Raw genomic sequence first — 22,799 nt, forward strand, 5'->3', positions numbered from 1 at the left:
ATTCATCACTTAGCAGATAGTTATAGTTACTGCCTCACGTATTTCGTAGACAATACCGTTAGCGATGAGGAAATTTTATCCAGTAAAAACTCTGGTAATATCCTGTCAAATCTCGACAAAGTATTAACCTGGTCCAAAGATTGTCAACTATCTCGTCATGTTAGAAATGCAAAATTGTTCACGAAACTTTGACTACAGAATTAATGAGTCACAATTAGAGTTAGTAATTTCATGTAAATATTTAGGAATAATTCCGTGTAGGGATAAGAAGTGGATCATCTAACATCTCTCAATCAAGAGAAATGGGAACCGAATCAGAGAGTGTCAGCCGTAGAATCTGTGTAACTGACAGTTCCACTTGTTGCGGCGGAAAATATGCCGCATGGGTATTGCTGTTGTTCGGCTACAGGAAATAAATATACGTCCCGGCGACTGGATCAGTACCCCACCACATCCCACTCAAAATTATCTAAGATTACAATCATGTCAACTGGAATGCCTACCGGCATTGAACTGGAATATCTACACTCGAATCGGAAGTCACCTGTTATACTTCAGAGCTCAGAGGATAACACCGACCATTGCTTCCTTCCTATAGTAAACCTTGTCTGAAGACATCACTACATACGTAATCACTTGTCCTATCTATCGAAATGGAACGCCCCTTCCTCACAAGCTCTAGAACTACAGAGTAAATCCCGATGACCCTATTGTTCTTTCCTCTACACCCACGACTGGGACACACTAATACGACACTGGTAATTATAAGAGATGACATTTGTGACACTATGGAGCGATATCCCTAGATCTAATATTACAGCGACGTCTCCAAAAGTTGTTAAATGCAAAGGGACGCCGGGACTGGTGACAAATATCCACAGAACTCAATACAGCACTATCAACAAACTCCAGTAAGTATTCGAGAGCCTTGCACATCCTACCAGGTCAAACTTCTGCTCCACACTATTCATTTCTCCACACAACCAACCCCTCCATGACAACATGAGCCAAATCAACTTACGTCCATCCAAACTATCTAGATCGTGGTAGTGGTTCTGCGGTCTGTAAGTCACATGCCCTCAATCCTGTTGATCGCATCTGCAACACTATCGAGTGAGATGCCTGTATCTAGTATTGCAGAGACACGTCTGAAACTTTTTAAATGCAAACCGACGCCGGGATACAACAATACTTCCTCTATCCCTAGACACTGCGGAAACATACGACCAAGTATAGCACTCTGGTCTCCTCTTCAGACTCCAGTGGTATGCACTCCCAATCAATTAGATCCTCCTAACTGCCTGCTTTCTCACTAACCGACCATCTTAAGTAACAGCAAACAACAGAACAACTCGTATTTCCCATTCAACTGCATGAGCATCCCAAGGATCCATCCTACCACCGCTGCTTTGTCTCCTATACACAGCCGACGTTCCAAAACCAGCCTCTCCTGTGTACCTGCTTCAGAACGCTGATGGGACCGTCTTGCTCGGCATCCATCGTCCCAACGATCCCTTCAGCTTCGCTTTAACAGTTTCATCTCCTGGTGTAATCAGTAGTACCTCTCCATCAACCCCACAAAAATCCAGGTAATACTCATAGTAACAACCACCTGAGCTTTCCATCCCCGATACCTTTACCTCACAACCCACATCCATCCAGTCTCCAAAATTAAAAAACTGAAATATCTCAGACCAACTCTCAATCGGAAACTAACTTTGTATTTCCATCTACTAATCATCCAGAAGAAAGTCCTCAATGGACTTTAACTACCGAAGTCACTCACATGCCGAACATGGAGACTAAATCTTCCTACTATTCTCCATACATACAGGACACTCATTCCTTCCACCCTTACCTAATTCAATGTGTCACGGACTTCTGCCCCTCTAAAACTCTGTCACACACTCCAAATCCTAGAGTGCCATACACTCCGCCTTGTTTTTTCCCCACACATCTCCTTCATCAGTTAATAAAATTTCCACATTTTCTTCAACACTTAGGACGCCAACGCGTCTCCTACATGCCCTGTAAACTTGAATCTGAATGTCCTATAGTCTCCCCCATCCATGTGAATGCTGGCTTGCTCGGACGCCTCTCTCAACATGATCCACGTTCTCTTCATCTCTATGCCCTCCACATCCTTTCCCAACGCATTTTCAATCGTCTTACTCTCTCAGACTGTGAACTAGCCTTCCTTCCAACCACAATATACCCTACCCATCCCATCCCAAACGAAGACTCCGACACATCAGTTCCTTACCCAGCTGTCATCCGACATCTGTCCTAACACCTCGATCCCAACCGTAATTTCCTTCTCACAAACACATCCCTCACCCTTTTCCATCGAAAATCCTTCCCAATACCTTGCTCTTTCCTATCCACGCTCACAGTTTCTAGTAGCCCACAACATATCATCCTCACTATGATTTTATATGTACATCACTTCACCACCATCTTTTCGTAAACATCATCATCATCGATATTTTAATCGGAACAGTTTTTAAGAATCACTTGCTAAATAGTGGCAACATGGCGGCTATCAGCCCCCCTCTCACATGGGAAAGTAAATAACTCTTAAATAAATAAAATAAAAGACTTGATCGGCAGCTCGTACCTCGTCATCGAAGCTTGTTTCACGCTGATATCCGAATATCTTGTATCTGCAATTTAATTTTGGAATCGTGATTGAATTTTTCATCTATACTGACTAGAGCTCACATTGATTGCAGTGGCAAAGTTCTCTCTCCACTGTTTCGGCCATCGATTTAGCAACGACCTTGGCATCCATATGTTACTCGTTTGATGGCAGTGATCTGCCTAATTTGTACCAGGACACCACACAAAAGAACGAACACATATGCTCGGTTAGTAAAAGAGGGGGAAACTGCAATTTGTCTGTAAAAGAGACTACATGTGAAGCACATATAGGACCCATACTCAATATTATGGGATCCAAATTAGATCAGATTAACTTGAGAAAGCTAACGTATACAGTGAACGACAGCCAGAATGGTCAAAGTGTTGTCTGACTGGCGACACAATGAAAAAAATATGGAAAAATCTTAATTGGGATAGTCTGACACCATGCATGTCACTAGTGTCTACTTATTAAACCGCAAGAGCGGTTTTCCAAAGCAGCAACCATGAATATCTTCAGCTCTTTACACATGTATCCCTTAAAGATGACGTGCATAAAATTAGACAAACAAAAGCTCACATAGCGACTTACAAGCAATCCACACTCCATCCTTGATTAGAATGGGGCGAAGTCTTAATATATGACCCAATAAAAATTGCACCCTGCCCTCGACTTTAGTGATTCGTAGATTATACTTATAGATGTAGCTGCGCCTGTTACGGGACGCCACATGATTCTTGCACTTCCTGGCCCTTGACAGTCTGCAACGTTTTTCCAGTTTTGCAGCTGGTAAAGGTACTTCAGTGCACCTTTACCTATTCGAGTATTTCATAAACACCTATTTTACTAAATAGGTGATGGTGTGGTATGTATAGAAAGAGCTGCACAAGTCAAAAAACAATATATCAGCCTAGACTGCAGTATCTTCAGTATTTGCAATGAAATGGAACTGCAAAGCAGTTTTGTTTTAAGATTGATTTAATGTATCTTGCGTAGCTGTTCATAATGATATCTGATGTTGTTTGTGTCCGCCACGCTTCGTTACTAATTATCTAATAGTTTTACTGGACAGCGTTGAGTCCTTCCATGTATGAATTTTCCTGTTGGTTTCAAATCCCGATCCTTTCTTTGTGACAACTTAATAAATAAGCAGATTTACATTCAAACCGTCAACGATACTTTACATTTACATTTATGCTGTTACAACGTTTCCTCTGGCTTATTTATTCTATATTTATCTCTAAACTTCTCCGAATATACAATAAATGATACAAAAACCTTAAAATCCGTAAATACCAGTGTCAGTCGAAAGTAATGCCCTCTTTTTTTATATTTGTCAATCATCTGAGATGCAACTACATTGGTTGAAAACCTTAGCATTGACGATTAATTAATGACTTTTCAATGTAATCTCCGTCCATCTTCACAGTTTTGTATTTCACTTGGATCCTGCTTCCGAAGCCACTGACTCACGGACATTTTCACAGCCTCCTCTTCTTCCGCGTCAGTCCCACGATGAGCTCCTTTTAGCAGCCCGAACAGATGGAAGTCTGATGGTATCAGTTCACGGCTATATGGGGGATGAGGCAAGACTTCCTATCCAGTTTTCATATTCTCTTCAGTTGTGTGAAGACTGGAGTGTGGTTTCACACTGTCATACAAAATGCCTTAACTGAGGAAGGTTATGCGACACAAATACTCTGCAGTCACCCGGTGGTCACCACGAATGGTGTCATCGATTCGCTGAATGATGTGCGGAGTTACTGCAGTCACAGGCCTGCTGCTCCGTGTTCCCTCACGCAACGATTTTTGCCCTTCAGTTTCGTTATAGCAACAAACCCATCGTCTAACATTGCTGATATCCAGTGTTGTAACACTGTACACATTTTTCAGTCTTTCATGAATGTAAATGGGCATTTCAACTTCCGCATTCAAAAATTCTATCACAGAATGCTGTCTAATATGAGCATCGATGTCAATCATTTTCCAAGCGAATGCAGTACTACGCTGTCTAATATGAGCATCGCTGTCAATCATTTTCCAAGCGAATGCAGTACTGACATCTTTTGGCATAGAAAGTTACTGCTGCAGTGTGTTGGAGAAGCAGCATTGCAGAATAGCACCAAATTCAAATTTTTCACCCAACGAACATTATCTAAGGAGAGAAAATAGAAGACATTCCTTTTGACTGACCGTCGTTATGATCCGAAGAGCTATCAGTCCATAGTTACAAAGGCAGGTAGACGCAATACACTAGTTGTAATGAAAGAAAGTGAGTATATAGACAGAACACATTAATCCTTTGATATTACTAATATTCAGCCATAAAAAAAAACCCAAAAGAAAATATGAAAGTAAAATTAAGGAGCAGTTAAAGAAGACACATTTCCTCTTGACCGTAACTAAAAATAAATATGTTACGTGAATGGATCCAAAGGTACCATGTTTAAAAGCACAGTTTAATGGACACAAAGATGAAAATCCAGTAAGACCAGCAGTCAACTCTGCAAATAGCCCAACATACAAACTGTCACAGAAATGGAATAAAATACTGATGCAAAATTGGACATACGAAACAACATATTCCATAAAATACCTGATGAACTAAATGCCACAAAATTCCCTGAACCTGTTCTGCTCTGTTCTGGACATTGCCAGCCTTTATTCAAACATACCTACACAATAAACTGGTGCAGTAATCCAAAATAACCTTATGAAACATAAGGAACTTGCGTACAGAGACATTGTCGTATTCATGAAACTCCTTCACCTACATTTTCGTTCTCACATTTAGTGTAACACTTACAAGCAGAGAGATGGTCTAGCTGTGATATCATGTATATCTGGTATTACAGCTGACATATACATAAATCATTTGGAACAAAAATTGTTTAACAGCCAAGAATCCTGCCTAAAGAAAATAGAATTGTATAAGACATTCGTAGTTGACACACTACTGCTAGTAAAACAGGATACTAAGAACTTAATGGAAATTCTAAATTTCTTCAGTACGTCCTTTTCCCTTTCTATAATATTGCCTTCAGGTTCATTTCTCTTGCGCAGCCCATCTGTATTGTATTGGATGTTAACCGGGGACCTAGAAACGACGGAGAGTCTCCGTCCCCGCCGCAGCCGCAGTGGTCCACAACCCCATGACGAATACCATAGTCCACTTCACCCCTCCGCCGCCCCAGATCGGACCACTCTTTCAGGGTTATTGTGCGGTTCGGCCCCCGGCGGATCCACTCCCCCAGGGAACGTCTCACACCAGACGAGTATAGCCTCTATGTTTGGGTGGTAGAGTAATGGTGGTGTACGCGTACGTGGAGAACTTGTTTGCGCAACAATCTCTGACATAGTATAGCTGAGGCGGAATAAGGGTAACCAGCCCGCATTCGCCGAGGCAGATGGAAAACGGCCTAAAAACCATCCACAGACTGGCCGGCTCACCGGACCTCGACACAAGTCCGCCGGGCGGATTCGTGCCGGGGACCAGGCGCTCCTTCCCTATTCGGAAAGCCGTGCGTTAGACCGCACGGCTAACAGGGCGGGCTAGCCCATCTGTATACTCCTCCCAACATTGAGTTTTCATTTCTTTGCTTAGTACTGTTTTTCCATTTGAGCTCTTGATTTTCACAGAGCTGCCTCTTATCTTCAAACGCCTCTATAATTTTCTTATAAGTGGTACCTATGTTTTCCCTAGTTATATACGCTTCTATAGCCTTGCATTTGTCCTCCACAAATTCCTCCTTAGCTGTTTTACACCTTCTGTCAATCTCATTCTTTGGACATCCATATTCCTATTTGGCTGCTTCATTTGCTGTCTTTTTTATTTTCTCCTTTCATCAGTGAAATTCAAGATCTCCTGTGATACCCAAATTTTCTACTAGATCTTCTCTTTTTACCTATTTGAAAGACTTCTACTATATCTTCTCTTTTTAGCTGTTTGATTCTCAACTGTGTCCACTATTTCATTTCTGAAAGCTATCCATTCGTCTTCTACTGTACTCCTTTCCCCTTGTTTTAGGCGATCTCTGCCTAATGCTCTCTATGAAACTTTCAACAGCCTCTGCTTCTTTCAATTTATCCAGGTCTCATCTCCTTGATTTCCTACTTTTTTACAGTTTCTTCAGATTCAATCTACAGTTCATAACTAATTAAGTGTGGTTCGGGTCCACATCAACCACTGGAAATGTTTTACAGGTTAAAATCTCCTTATAAAATCTCTGTCCTACCATTAGATAATCAATTTGAAACCTTCCAAGTCTCCAGGTCTTTTCCATATATACAACCTCCTTTCGTGATTCTTAAATCAAGTGTTAAGGATGATTAAATTATTCTGTGTGCAAAATTCTACTAGATGGCCTCCTCTTCCATGTCTTTCCCCCAGTCCATATCCTCCTACTTTTCCTTCTCTTCCATTCTTTGCTATCAAGTGCCAGCCCCCAGTCGCAATTAAATTTTCTTCTTCCTCAGTTATCTGAACAATTTGTTTTATCTCATTATGCAATCTTTCCCCCTTTTCATCACCTGCAGATGTAGTTGTCATATAAACTTGTAGTACTGAGTTGGGTGTTGGCTTCAGATTTACCTTGGCTGCAGTAATGCAGTCTCTATGCTGTTCATAGTAGCTTAACTGAAATCGTATTTTCTAATTCATTATTAGATCTCTTCCTGCATTACCTCTATTTGATTTTTGTATTTATAGCCTTGTACTCAACTGAGCAGAAGTCCTGTTCCTCCTGTCACCGAACTACACCAAACGCGCGCACACACACACACACACACACACACACACACACACACACACACAAGTATAATTACAGGTGTCTAATCCAAAACGAAAATTAAAAGTCTGCAGCAAAATTTTATTATTTCTTAAACTATGGAAGACTTCCATCACAAAATGCGCATTGTAGTACTCTGCAAGATTAAAGCTTGCATATTGGCACTATTGAAAAAATTTACAGCTTAAGCTTCACTTGTTAATGACCAAAGTCCGACCGCTGTATGGCCCTTTGCAAGCAAAATGGACATTCAAATTAAATATTTCTGTATCTACATAACTTATTACGCTGCCTTATTGGTGATGCTGCAAGAAATCATAGATTAGTAGATGAGCGTAGTTCAGTCTCTGTAGCAGCATTAAATTCATTTAAATACATAAAAATTAGTTCAATAACATTGCAAAACACATGTGGGTTCAACAGATGATCTAATGTACAGCCTAAAGTGCACTTGTCAACGAGAAGAACCAAAGTAAACAACGTTATTCACAGGTCAAAGTTTGTCAAAGATTTGTCCTATACCAATGTCAGTCAAACATCGTAATGATGCCATACTAGGGTTTTAACTTCATCTTGCAGTTCAAAACCCCATCTTCTGCCGTTACGCAGTGGAAACTTGGGGAAAACTTTAAACTGTATTCCTTTCTTTCCCTCTGTGATATATTTAAAAGTTGTTGTCTCATTAGCCGGCCGGAGTGGCCGTGCGGTTCTAGGCGCCACAGTCTGTAACCGAGCGACAGCTACGGTCGCAGATTCGAATCCTGCCTCGGGCATGGATGTGTGTGATGTCCTTAGGTTAGTTAGGTTTAATTAGTTCTAAGTTCTAGGGGACTGATGACCACAGCAGTTAAGTCCCATAGTGGTCAGAGCCATTTGAACCATTTTTTGAACCATTGTTGTCTCATTAAAGCAAATATTAAAGAGAGAGAGCCAATTTACTGTGGTGCATAAATCAGAGAGATGATGTCAGATACCGTGGATATCAGCCACTGGGATTATTAGATAGTGGGGAAAACTGAATTCCTTTCATTTTCTCTGTAGTGTTTAATAATGTTTTTGCCTCATTAGAGTTACATACAGAGTTACAGAGTGATAGGTAGAGAGATAGAGAAAGAAAGAGAGAGAGAGAAGAAATTTGCTATGGTTTATAAACCAGAGACATGAAATTTACTGATTGTGATGATGTGGGAATATTGTACATAACTTTTCCATGTTGTGAGCACACATGTGAGATGAAGTTTAATTATGAGACAGTACAGTGTTTACAGACGTGGAACATTATGCATTTTGTGTGTGTGTGTGTGTGTGTGTGTGTGTGTGTGTGTGTGTGTGTGTGTGTGTGCGTGTGTGTCTGTGTGTAAAACATATAGCGCAATGTCCAACCCCAAAATGTAATTACTCGCCTCGAAAACGTTATGTACTTCAACCTCAAACTGTATCTACTTGCTCCCCGAAACGGTATCACCTACTCCCAAAACTGTATCAACTTGCCACCAAACCTATATCAAGTTGCCCAGAATTGTTCTGTCCGCCAGTAAAACTGAGCAACTAGACGCAGAAATGTATTCACTTACTCCAAAGCCGTATTGGTTTGCCCCGAAACTGTTTAAGCGTGTCAATGAAACTTTATGAACTGGCTCCCCGGAAACGTGTCAACCTGCCCCTCAGAACTGTATCAACTTACCTTAAAGTGGTATGAATTTCCCCAATACTTCAGCATTATCCTGAAATGAGACTGTATCAGCTTTCCCCAAAAGTGTGCTCAGTTGCCCCTGAACTACACATGTATTTTACATGAGATACTCTGGGGAATTCTCTGACCATGGTTAATGATCTAGGGAATTCCATCCCACCATCAGCTGATTCGGTACTCCGAACTACATGGAAGTATTCAGAACGTTCCAGTAATTTGTGACTTGTTCCAACAAGCGAAAGTTGTCAGCCAGCATGTTGTGCCTTAGCAAGTCAATACTTGTTCCAACAGTGCAGTGGATATCTGCTCCTGTTGGCTCAGTTCGTACGTCAGACCTGTAAAAACTTGTCCCACAACTATACCAACTTGTCTCACAACTGTAAGACTTGACACCACAACGGTAAGAGCTTGGCCCTGAAACTCTAATATTTTGTCCCGAAAACTGTATCAATTTACTTCACAACTGTAACATCTTGCTCCACAAATGCATCAACTTGCCCGCAAAACTTCATCGACTTGCCCCCGAAAACTGTTTTAATTTTCCCAGAATAGTATCAGCTTGCCTCAAAACTATATTTACTGGTCCTGAGACTGTAAAAACGTGCCCCAAAAACTTTATTAATTGACCTCTAAACTATAACAACTTGTCCCACAATTGTAAAAACTTGCCCAGAAGTGAAAAAACCGTGCCCCACGTTGTAGTGCCAAATGGAAGTATAACAACTTGTCCCACAACTTTAACAATATATTCTACTCTGTAACAACGTTCCCCACAACTATAACAAGTGATCTCATCTGAAATACATGGTCAGTTTTGGGGCAAATGGTTACATCTTTGGAACAAGTTGATATAGTCTTAAAGCATACCATTACAATTCCAGGAGGAAAGTTGTCATAGTTGCGAGGCAATAGCAGATATCCCAGTAGCTGACACCAACTGTACTGTTCAAACAAGTCTTCATTTAAAAAGTCTCATCTTGCTAACTAATCACTTTCTTTTGTTAGAACAAGTTGCTACTTGCCAGAGAGCTCTGAATACTTCCAAGTAGTCGTTCTGAATATTCCTGCTGAAACAGCAAGTGATAGGAGGAAATTCTCAAGAACTGTAATACTTCTGTATAAGTGCCAGTATGGGCAACAAGGAAATGGGCATCTGATAAAGGTAGCTTCCAATAACAACAGAAGGATTAAATGGGTAAAAACTGACATGTAGTGTGGTGCTTGAGGCGCGGTCAGAACACTGTCCAGGTAAACAATGTAGAACAAGTTGATTCAGTATTCAAGAATGCAAGTCTCCTTTGTGGAGCTTTAGTTTATACACTATAAGAAAAAAGAAAACGACGTACTATAAAGGAATTATCCGCATGGGACACAAATCAGTAGATACAATGTACGTATGCAGCCATATAAATGATTGCAATTTCAGAAAAATTGGATAATTTATCCAGAAGAAAGAACTTCACTAATTAAGCAAGTCAATAACGCATTCTACATCTACATCTACATGACTACTCTGCAATTCACATTTACGTGCTTGGCAGAGGGTTCGTCGAACCACAATCATACTATCTCTCTACCATTCCACTCCCGAACAGCGCGTGGGAAAAACCAACACCTAAACCTTTCTGTTCGAGCTCTGATTTCTCTTATTTTATTTTGATGATCATTCCTACCTATGTAGGTTGGGCTCAACAAAATATTTTCGCATTCGGAAGAGAAAGTTGGTGACTGAAATTTCGTAAATAGATCTCTCCGCGACGAAAAACGTCTTTGCTGTAATGACTTCCATCCCAATTCGCGTATCATATCTGCCACACTCTCTCCCCTAATACGTGATAATACAAAACGAGCTGCCCTTTATTGCACCCTTTCGATGTCCTCCGTCAATCCCACCTGGTAAGGATCCCACACCGCGCAGCAATATTCTAACAGAGGACGAACGAGTGTAGTGTAAGCTGTCTCTTTAGTGGACTTGCATGTTCTAAGTGTCCTGCCAACGAAGCGCAACCTTTGGCTCGCCTTCCCCACAATATTATCTATGTGGTCTTTCCGACTGAAGTTGTTCGTAATTTTAACACCCAGGTACTTAGTTGAATTGACAGCCTTGAGAATTGTACTATTTATCGAGTAATCGAATTCCAACGGATTTCTTTTGGAACTCATGTGGATCACCTCACACTTTTCGTTATTTAGCGTCAACTGCCACCTGCCACACCATACAGCAATCTTTTCTAAATCGCTTTGCAACTGATACTGGTCTTCGGATGACCTTACTAGACGGTAAATTACAGCATCATCTGCGAACAACCTAAGAGAACTGCTCAGATTGTCACCCACGTCATTTATATAGATCAGGAACAGCAGAGGTCCCAGGAGGCTTCCCTGGGGAACACCTGATGCCACTTCAGTTTTACTCGATGATTTGCCGTCTATTACTACGAACTGCGACCTTCCTGACAGGAAATCATGAATCCAGTCGCACAACTGAGACAATACCCTATAGGCCCGCAGCTTGATTAGAAGTCGCTTGTGAGGAACGGTGTCAAAAGCTTTCCAGAAATCTAGAAATACGGAATCAACTTGATATTCCCTGTCGATAGCGGCCATTACTTCGTGCGAATAAAGAGCTAACTGCGTTGCACAAGAACGATGTTTTCTGAAACTATGCTGATTACGTATCAATAGATCATTCCCTTCGAGGTGATTCATAATGTTTGAATACAGTATATGCTCCAAAACCCTACTGCAAACCGACGTCAATGATATAGGTCTGTAGTTAGATGGATTACTCCTACTACCTTTCTTAAACACTGGTGCGACCTGCGCAATTTTCCAATCTGTAGGTACAGATCTATCAGTGAGCGAGCGGTTGTATATGAGTGCTAAGTAGGGAGCTATTGTATCAGCGTAATCTGAAAGGAACCTAATCGTTATACAATCTGGACCTGAAGACTTGCCCGTATCAAGCGATTTGAGTTGCTTCGCAACCCCTAAGGTATCTACTTCTAAGAAACTCATGCTAACAGCTGTTCGTGTTTCAAATTCTGGAATATTCCATTCATCTTCCCTGGTGAAGGAATTTCGGAAAACTGAGTTCAATAACTCCGCTTTAGCGGCACAGTCGTCGGTAACAGTATCATCGGCACTGTGCAGCGAAGGTATTGACTGCGTCTTGCCGCTTGTGTACTTTACATACGACCAGTATTTCTTCGGATTTTCTACCAAATTTAGAGACAATGTTTCGTTGTGGAACCTATTAAAGGCATCTCGCATTGAAGTCCGTGCCAAATTTCGCGCGTATGTAAATTTTAGCCAATCTTCGGGATTTCGCGTTCTTCTGAACTTCGCATGCTTTTTCCGCTGCCTCTGCAACAGCGTTCGGACCTGTTTTGTGTACCACGGGGGATCAGTTCTATCTCTTACCAATTTATGAGGTATGAATCTCTCAATTGCTGTTGCTACTATATCTTTGAATTTGAGCAACATCTCGTCTACATTTGCATAGTCAGTTTGGAAGGAATGGAGATTGTCTCTTAGGAAGGCTTCTAGTGACACTTTATCCACTTTTTTAAATAAAATTATTTTGCGTTTGTTTCTGGTGGATTTGGAAGAAACGGTATTGAGCCTAGCTACAACGACCTTGTGATCACTAATCCCTGTATCAATCATGATGCTCTCTATCAGCTCTGGATTGTTTGTGGCCACCACCGGTCATAGTGCGAGGGGTTATTTGGCCTGGCATTGAGAGACAGAGTTACTGTATCTCATGCCAAATTTTGTCAAATTTGTACATTATATCATTTGTTTGTCTGTGTGTATGTACATGACATCTATCGATTTCTGCCCGTTTTCTTGTCTTAGGATATCTACAGATCAAGATTTTGTTCATATTTTGAGTCCCAACAAGGAAAGCAAGTAATGATTAAGTGGTCAAAGGACAAAGTGACTAACAGGTTGGTTTAAGTCTGTATGCGAATTAAGTTCCTTTCATAGTATACTGATATAATAGTTCCATACTTAACAGTCATATGCAACCGCTCGCTGGACGAAAGATCCGTACCCAAAGACTGGAAAGTTGCACAGATCGTACCAATATTCGAGAGAAGTAGTAGGTGCAATCGACCAAATTACGGACCCGTATCATTAACGTCGACATGCACCAGTATTTTGGAACACGTACTGTATTCGAACATTATGAATTACCTCGGAGAGGACGGTCTATTGCCACGCAGCCTACACGGATTTAGAAAACAACGTTCTTGAAAAACACAAGTGGCTCTTTACTCACACGAAGTGTTGAGTGCTATTGACAAGGGATTTCAGATTGATTCCGTATTTCTAGATTTCCAGAAGGCTTTTGACACTATGACACACAAGCGATTTGTAGTGAAATTGCGTGCTTATGGGATATAGTCTCACTGGATTCGATATTTCCTGCCAGGGAGATCACAGTTCGTAGTGATTGACTGGAAGTCATCGAGTAAAACAGAAGTGATTTCTGGCACTCCCTAAGGTAGTGTTATAGGCCCTCTGCTGTTCTCTACCTATTTCAACAATTTAGGAGACAATCTGAGCATCCGTCTTAGGCTGTTTACAGACGATGCTGTCGTTTATCGCCTAGTAAAGTCTTCAGAAGATCAAACAAATTGCAAAACGATTTAGAAAAGATATCTGTATGTTGCGAAAATTGGCAGTTGACCCTAAATAATGAAAAGTATAAGGTCATACATATGAATGCTAAAAGGAATCGGTTAAACTTCGGTTACACAATAAATCAGTCAAATCTAAACGCCGTAAATTCAACTAAATACCTAGGAATTACAATTACGAACAGCCTAAGTTATAAAGAACACATAGACAATTTTGTGGGGAAGGCAAACCAAAGATTGTGTTTTATTGGCAGAACGCTTAGAAAATGTAACAGATCTACTACACTTATCCGTCCTCTTTTGGAGTACTGCTGCACATCTGGGGGTCCCTACCAGATAGAATTAACGGAGTGTGCCGAGAAAATTCAAAGAAAGCAGCATGTTTTGTACTGTCGAGGAGCAGGGGAGAGGGTGTCACTGTCAGGATTTGGGTGGACATCATAAAACAAAGGCTTTTTTCGTTGTGACGGAATCTTCTTACGAAATTTCAATCACCGGCTTTCTCCTACGAATACGAAAATATTTTGTTGAGGCCGACCTACTTAGGTACAAACGATCATCATCATAAAATGAGGGAAATCAGAGCTCTCACGGAAAGATGTAGGTGTTCGTTTGTTTTCCGCACGCTATTTGAGATTGGAATAAAAGAGAATCATTGTGAAGGTGGTTCGATGAACCCTCTTCCAGGCACTTATGTGTGATTTTCAAAGAGTCCATGTAGATGTACATTCACTTGGACTGTTCTGGAGTTAATAACACAATTAGTCTTATTTTTGAAAACATTATTCGAGAAATCAGCGATCGAAATATAATCTTTGAAATTAATTATAACACCTAGATAGCAAGATATGTTTATTAAAAGGTGGCCGGTTTCGATCATCAAATGATCATCTTCAGACCTACAGCCATATTGATTCACAATTGATGTACATGGAGCAGTAGCTGACTATCGTCATTCAGCGATTCCCATCCATGCATAGCCACTGTCCATTAATACGTCTGTATTTCTGAAGACTATCATGTGATGACCGTAACTGGTCGCCTTTTAATATACGTGTCTTATGATCTAGACTGTTAGAATTAATTTCAACAATTGGTCTCGGTCTCGGCAAATGGAGACAATATGCTATAGTAGGCATAACGCTAGAGTCTGAAGACGTAAAGCCTGTGTGGCCGAGCGGTTCTAGGCGCTTCAGTCTGGAACCGCGCGACCGCTACGGTCGCATTTTCGAATCCTGCCTCGGGAATGGATGTGTGTGATGTCCTTAGGTTAGTTAGGTTTAAGTAGTTCTAAGTTCTAAGGGGACTGATGACCTCAGATATTAAGTCCCATAGTGCTCAGAGTCATTTGAACGTAAAGCCACTCACCTAAGCTCGGTAGAAATAAGAAGATCAACATAGCCTGGAGACTGTCTAGTGATGGACTGCTACTGCAGGTCGGTGCCTGGCCCAGAGAATTCAAACGAATGACGGATTCGATAACTAAGATCGAACTGCCATTCCGTTGTTGTGCACTGGAGTATATACTGTTGCTGCAGACGGATGCAGACACGTGACATCGTGTAGGACCAGAGCCCACGATCACTGTGCCATAGTTGTTGATAAGTACTCCGCTGACAGTGGCCTGAAAGAAAAAAATTTAACTTTCCAAGAACCACTAATAAAGTACTCTCGAAATTTCTCCAAACAGGACGCGACCTGCACAACTCTTCCCCCTTCCACACGAGTGATGACCACAACGTTTACGTTCCCTTCGAAAGACAGACAGACGGGAAAGGAGACGGCAATGGCGAGCAATATTTGATTTTAAAAGAATTATGCATGGGAGAGTTACAATTGTTGTTTAAATAGGTGTGAGGGTATATTAGATGACCGGAGGCGTTAAATTAGTGGTATGATTTGTCTGCACAGACCAGGCACAAAGACCAGTAGAGACGGAGGGGAGGTGCAAGTTAGTAGGAGCGGTGAGGCATCAAACTGTCGATAGATGGTAGCGTCGCCAACAGAGGTTCGATACTGTGTGTCTCAGGCATCAGTAGTATTGTTCTACAATACTCACACAATGGGCATTAGAGGGTGCCATGGAGGTTCGTCGTATAGGGAAAGAGGTATAATTCAGGAGGCGCTTAGCTCCCATAATGATTAACACCGCAAATTGAAACAAGTCCACCCTATAAATACTACTAATCATATGACTACTACTTCTTTGTGTGATGTATGTAATCCTCGACCTAAATTATGATTAGAATTGGCACCCACTACAAAAGTCAAATGGAGATAGAAACAACTGAATACTTTTATGTAGCAATGAAACAAACAGTTCACATATTTAGTTAGTTATTTTATGTGAATAACCAATACCGTTTAACACTGAGGTTATATACATTGTGGTGTTTCGAACAAAAAAGTCTTGGTGATGTAAACAAAATAGGTGCATGAGTTTTAAAAGCCCTAGATCATGTCAGTTATTAGTTGCAAGAAAACATATGAGAAATTTTTTGTATGACTAAAACTTCTAGTTACCCGCTCAAGGCTTATGCAAATATAATAAGTTTTTCTACATTTTACAACCATAGATTTGTTCTCAGTCATTCCAAAATAAGTACATAAGCTTCTCTTTGTGTGATTGGACACCTTCCCCTGAGTTCTTTATGCTTCTTCGGTGTTACCGCCCCCAAATTGGGGAACTGCATCATCAAATTGGACAGTTTGCGATCTGTAGCCATTGACAACCTGAAAATGGCGCAGAAAACCGCTCTCCACGGTCACATCAAAATCTTGTCCGCTTTTATTCAATGGTTCCCTTTCAAAATCGTACTTCACTCGCCAATTGTCAGTTCAATATGTCACACTCCCATTGACTTTATTATTCCCATTCCAAACCACTAATGTGGAGCAATGCGACTTCAACACATTGTTACCGCCAGGGGGTAAAAACAATATGTTCACTAGAGTGCCGGTAGCAATCGAAATTGTTACGCACTTTCTGCGTATTTTGCGAATCACAACAGCGTTCGCCATCTCTTTCAACCCAAGAGAATTCGCAGGATTAACCATTCTTACTGGGGACATGGGGACATGGAGAGATGACTACTCAAGACCCCTGGCCGTTTCCCTGATCAGCCAGCCCAGTGCCTCTAAAACTCTGCTATCTATCAGGACCCCAGGGGCAAATGACCAACCTCACTGCAATCGGGGCAGCAAGGGGGCCAACTTCTGTCAGCAGTATGACCCAGTCACTTGCCCACCATTTGTTTCTGTAGGCCGGCCGGTGTGGCCGAGCGGTTCTAGGCGCTACAGTCTGGAATCGCGCGATCGCTACGGTCGCAGGTTCGAATCCTGCCTCGGGCATGGATGTGTGTGATGTTCTTAGGTTAGTTACGTTTAAGTAGTTCTAAGTTCTAGGGGACTGATGACCTCAGAAGTTAAGTCCCATAGTGCTCAGAGCCATTTTTTTGTTTCTGTAGCGAACACGGGGCATGGATGGTCGTTATGGCACGGTGAGAGGATTCAAACCGTTCGGCTTCCTCCTTTAGGAGGGCATGGTGCACAGCCTCCTGTCCTCACTGCTGCTTGCTCCTGCTCTGCTCTCTGTCTGCGAGCTTGTAGTGGCCTTTTCCTACACAGCATAGCTGTAAAAGTAGTGGCAATGGCAAACAAGGTCTTATACAACAAAATAATATCTCTGGAATGTAGCACAACCTGCAAAGGAAAGACAGATCTCTTCTAGCCTGCTGCGAGATGCTCTGTGACTGGCAGGTGGGAAGCTGTAAAGCACGGCTAAGCAACACCAATATTGTGGGCGGAATGTTGAAACAGAAATACTGTGCAACGTGATGCGTCGACGAAGTGACAGAGCAGAACCCAGGTTCACTTTGGACAGAGGCACCATGAGGGCGACAATGGTGAAGCGAAGACACCCCAGCGCTGAAGTCAGGGCCTCATGCGTTGGCGGCAGTGGCGAATGAAAGACACCATTAGGCGGCAGCATGGGCAGTGGCGTGATAGGCAGCAGGCAGCTAGGCACTGTTATCAACACTGGGTGGCAGTCAGTGAGTGTGGCATGGTGCAGCAATTGAGTCACTGCGATCAGTAGGTGGCACACTTGGCGTGGGGCAGGCGCCAGCAAGGCTGTGGTGGTAGCAATACGAGGCTGTAGCAGGACCACATTCACATGTACCAGGTAGTCAATCCCTCACAGCAGCATGGATTCAGCGCAACATGGTGCTGGCTTACAGGCAGCACTCAGTGGCGTCGTGCACCTCGCCCACTATGGCAGCAGAAGGCGTAGCCTTAGCAAGTGCATCCATGCCTAGCGGTAGCACACTTAGTGCAGAAACACGAGAAACAAAGTTTCAGCCATCCTTACTCAAGGCCGAAAACAACACTAAGTTCATTACATTCAATCATGAAAATGAGTCCTTATAAATGGGCTATAAGGCGCATCACGCCACTTAACTGAAATCTGTTTTGCACAGACTGGGCAGCCAATAAGATACAAGATCCTGCCTATGGAAGGCGAACGTGCCACCAGATTTCTGGAGAAGACATCGGGGATAAAATGAAGCGGACCTAAGTGCGAAATATAGGATGCGAGAGCGAGAATTTGAATGCTGTCAGGCTGGCAGCTAGAAACAGAGAACGAGCCACACCTGCAATCCACTCTCTGCTCACAACCTCTGGAACCACGAGTGACATGATTCACACGTTTCATATGGTTGATTGTAGGTATCACACTGAAAATGTACCCTGTCAGGAGAGATCCTTAACTGGTAGAGAGTTTTTCTGGCCTACAACACAGGCCCATTCTGATATAGAAGCCATGGGAATGGTGCCACAAACAGGTGACAAGACCAAGCGTGAAAGGTAAAAAATTTAACATCCTGTGAAGTAATAATAAAGCATCTCTCAAATTCCTCCATACAGGTGACGGCCTACGTACTGGAATATTGACACTTGGAATTTCTGACCTTATGTATTTACATGGTCAGTTTTGGGACAACTGGTTACACTTTTGGGACAAATTCATACAGTTTTGAGGGAAGTTGATGATACAGTTTTGCGAGCAACTTTATACAGTTTTGGGGCAAAGGCGATATAGTTTGAGGGCAAGTTGTGAAAAATTTAAGATGCGCATACACAAACAAAAACACGCACGCGCACATTGTATAACGTTCCACCTCCGTAAATTCCGTACTGTCTCATCAAATAATTTCATCTCACATGTGTTCATACAACGTCAGATAATTATTTGCAATATTTCCACATCTGCTTCAGCATCGTCATCAACATAATCAGTAAATTTCATCTGATTTATACGCCGAAGCCGCGCGGGATTAGCCGAGCGGTCTTGGGCGCTGCAGTCATGGACTGTGCGGCTGGTCCCGGCGGAGGTTCGAGTCCTCCCTCGGGTATGGGTGTATGTGTTTGTCCTTAGAATGATTTAGGCCAAGTAGTGTGTAAGCTTAGGGACTGATGACCTTAGCAGTTAAGTCCCATACGATTTCACACACATTTGAACTTTTTTTTTTATACGCCGAAGTAAATTTCCTCTCTCTCTCTCTCTCTCTCTCTCTCTCTCTCTCTCTCTCTCTCTCTCTCCCTCTCCCCCTCCCTGCCTCCCGCTCTCTTCCTCTTTCTCTCTGACTATCTCTCTGTAATACTTACTTTAATGAGGCAATAACATTTTGATATACACCCTAAGACAAAAAAAATTGACACACCAAAAATGGATTATCTGAATGCGACGGAAATCAGTAGATATGATGAACATATACAAACAAACAAATGATTTTTTTTCAGTTTTTAAAAAATAGGATGATTCATTCACGAGAGACAGCTTCACAGACTGAGCAAGTCAATAATGCGCTGGTCCACTATTGGCTCTTATGAAAGGAGTTATTCGGCTTCGCACTGATTTATAGAGTTGGTGGATATCATGCCAAATTCTGTCTAATTGGTGCCTTAGATCGTCAAAAGCCCGAGATGGTTGGAGAGCCCTGCCTATAATGCTCCAAAAGTTCTCATATTGGGAGAGATCTGGCGACCTTGCCGGTCAAGGTAGGGTTTGTCAAGCACGAAGACAAGCAATAGAAACCCTCGCCATGAGCAGACGCTCATTGTCTTGGCTGAAAAGTAACCCAGGATGACTTGCCATGAGGGCAACAAAGCGGGGCTAGAATAGCGTCGACGTACCATTGTGCAGCAAGGGTGCCGCTGATGACAACCAAACGTTTCCTGGTACGAAAAGAAATGGCACCCTAGACCATCACTCCTGGCTGTCGGGCTGTATGGTGGGCGACAGTCAGGCTGGTATCCTGTCGCTGCGCAGGGTGTCTCCAGACATGTTTTCGCTGGTCATCAGGGCTTAATTCGAAGCGGGAATCATCACTGAAGACAATTCTACTCCAGTCAATGAATTACAGACTGAATGTCCCGGACCCCACTGAAAGTGGGATGTTGGTCTACAGAGGTCAATGGCAGTCGGCGCAAGGGGTGCCGTGAGCTCATCCCCCTTTCTGTGAGCTGCCTATTGACGGTTCTTGTGCTAACTGAAGCCCCAGTTGCACGTATGATCGATGATAATGATGAATCTCGGACTCTGAGTGCCTCTCTGACAGTTGCTTGGTCCTCATTATGTGTCGTCTAGGTAGGCCAATTCCTTCTTGATGCTGTGATCGGATATGGCTCACTTATTCATGCCAATATCGTCAAATAGTGGCCTCGCTCCTATTCAAATGTCGAGCGACTTATCTCAACCAACCGGCTTCTTTGAGCCCAACTACACGTCCTCTCTCAAATGCAGGCATTTGCGTGTATGGTTCACGCGGTTGTCTGCGAGGCTCAGTTATTGACCAGCTGAGTATACAGAATGAAATCCGCAAACACTTTATGTTCTGGTCTTACATGACTTTCTCGTGGTGTTTTTTTAGTGTATTATGTGGGGAGTGAAATGCTGTAATGCTCACTTTAGACATTTTAATTAGGTAACAACATTATAGTATATTGCAGAGAGAATGAAAAGACTACAATTTTCCCGTTTCTACTATGTAACAACAGTAGATGACAACGTTTTGAGCTGCAGAATGAGATTAATACCCTAGCGTAGGGTCACTATAATGTTTGACTGATGTCTGACGCGTTTTTAAATATATTTAGACGTAGGAATAACATGGTTTACTTTTGTGACTCACGTTGTCAAGTCAGATCAGTCACACTGTCGGTGGTTTATGAATAAAGTGGTATCAGGACGTTTGGCTAGTATGTTTTTCATTTCCTCAGATCACACCTTCTTCTGCCTGTCCAAGTATAACAGGCGATATAACATGTTTCATCAGAAAATGCCTTCCAGTGCGTTTTAACTGCACTGCCTAATGTTGTGATGATTACTTGGTGCTCATTTTTGGGGCCGTTTTACTTTGGCTACTCTGTAAAAAACGAAACCGACTATGTAACTAGGTAAGAGTACGACTATGGGATTCTAATATTTTTGGTGCCCTGCTGTAAAATCTGACGATTTTCCTTTGGGAACACCATAAAAAAAGATTTGACTGAATGCGCATAACTACAAGTTTAGTTGACATTAAAATTTCAGATTGTGGCAGGGTCTGAATAATTTTCGTACACTTTCTTTGAAGATTTCCTATCATGTACGCAGTACGTAACCTTCTGGGTTTTTTCTGTAAGTTAATGTTTAATAGGTACAGTTTTCCACTGCAATTCGTTCGCGACGTCGCTATCTGCTGCAGGAACACATCTGAAATATCAGTCTGATATTTTTTTCTCATGTACTGTACTGTAGTAAAAAGTTTTGCAAATAGCCTTGGTAGTTAGCATAACTAAACTGCGAAACTTGACAGCAAAGACAGTTGTTCGTGCTTTCTTTAATTTCAATTTAACTGGATCGTATGTCTTATTTTGTTTACTTTAGCTGTCGTAGGTAAGAAGACAATTTCGAAAGTAAACAGTCAGTAAAATATTTAGTAATTATGCCTGAAAGACGTCTATAGCTCAGTGTTTTGAGACTCTTTCACTCAAGACACACAAACTTAGTTTGTGTTCGAAATTCATAATCGTACGATGGAGCTTTTATCGAATACTGTTGGAGTTATGGAAGTATTCCAGCAACACCTACCGATACCCAGAAGGTATTATCACAAAACATTTTTCATATTAAACAAGAAGCGTTTAGAGACCGGAGCAGGCCACTAATTCTTAAAAGAAAGCAGTTCTTCGGAAATGAAGTCATATTCTTCATTATGTTTTATCTGCCTATTCACCTACAATTAAGGAAACTGACAATAGTAGTTACTTCTAATTAGACATGCCCAGCTTGCGCTTTTGATAAAAATAAATAGTTGTTTTATACAATTTCCCGATTATTGTTTCAGGTATGCGTCTCCTGCTGTGACGAAATGTACTGCAACGAGGCTGTTCCAACTAACCATAGCACGGCTGTGTTCTCCAACACAAGAACCCGCTCAGCGGAGAAAGCTGTTGAGAAGAATGTCAGCAACAGATGCAGCGTGTGTGGGCTTCCCTTTTGTGACTTCATCATGGTAGCGCTGATGCTGTATCACAGTCTGTAATACACAAAATGGAACTTTAAAAATTGGTGTTGAACCGCTAACTATATCATGAATACTGAAACAAAATTTGGTTTCAAAGGATTATATAATTATAAGACAAGAATTAAAAATTAACGTAATTTGTGACCTCACTTACCAAAGGGAAGATGTGACGTTTCAGTGTCAGCAATTAACGGAAGGCAGTATTTGCTTTTATATCAAAAAGTATAAAAATGATAACTATTGTCAGAGCAGTCAGTCCAGAATAATTCGAAACAGATGTTATTAGACACTTCATAATTTTACCCCTTTTCTTCCGAACATCGAGTCCAGTTATAGCCTCCATCACATTATTATATTGACGTGCTGGACAAAAATGCACCTTCATGGAATGGCAAGAGTTGTAACACTTTAAATACAACTGCAAAATTACAGTAAAGAAATTCCCAAAAACTTGGAAAA

At 41.8% G+C, this 22,799-nt stretch overlaps 1 protein-coding gene across 1 annotated transcript in view; it reads left to right on the forward strand.

Moving 5' to 3' along the window:
* The window catches only part of LOC124722342 (ly6/PLAUR domain-containing protein 6B-like), a 410,969-nt gene extending 388,611 nt beyond the window's left edge, over positions 1 to 22,358 (forward strand). Inside the window, exon 5 of the mRNA XM_047247517.1 lies at positions 22,161 to 22,358. Within this exon, the coding sequence (XP_047103473.1) occupies positions 22,161 to 22,358 (198 nt within the window). The remainder of the gene's footprint in view (positions 1 to 22,160) is intronic.
* The last annotated feature ends 441 nt before the right edge of the window (positions 22,359 to 22,799 follow it).

This window comes from Schistocerca piceifrons, chromosome X (genome assembly GCF_021461385.2).
Source record: "Schistocerca piceifrons isolate TAMUIC-IGC-003096 chromosome X, iqSchPice1.1, whole genome shotgun sequence".
NCBI classification, from domain to species: Eukaryota; Metazoa; Arthropoda; class Insecta; order Orthoptera; family Acrididae; genus Schistocerca; species Schistocerca piceifrons.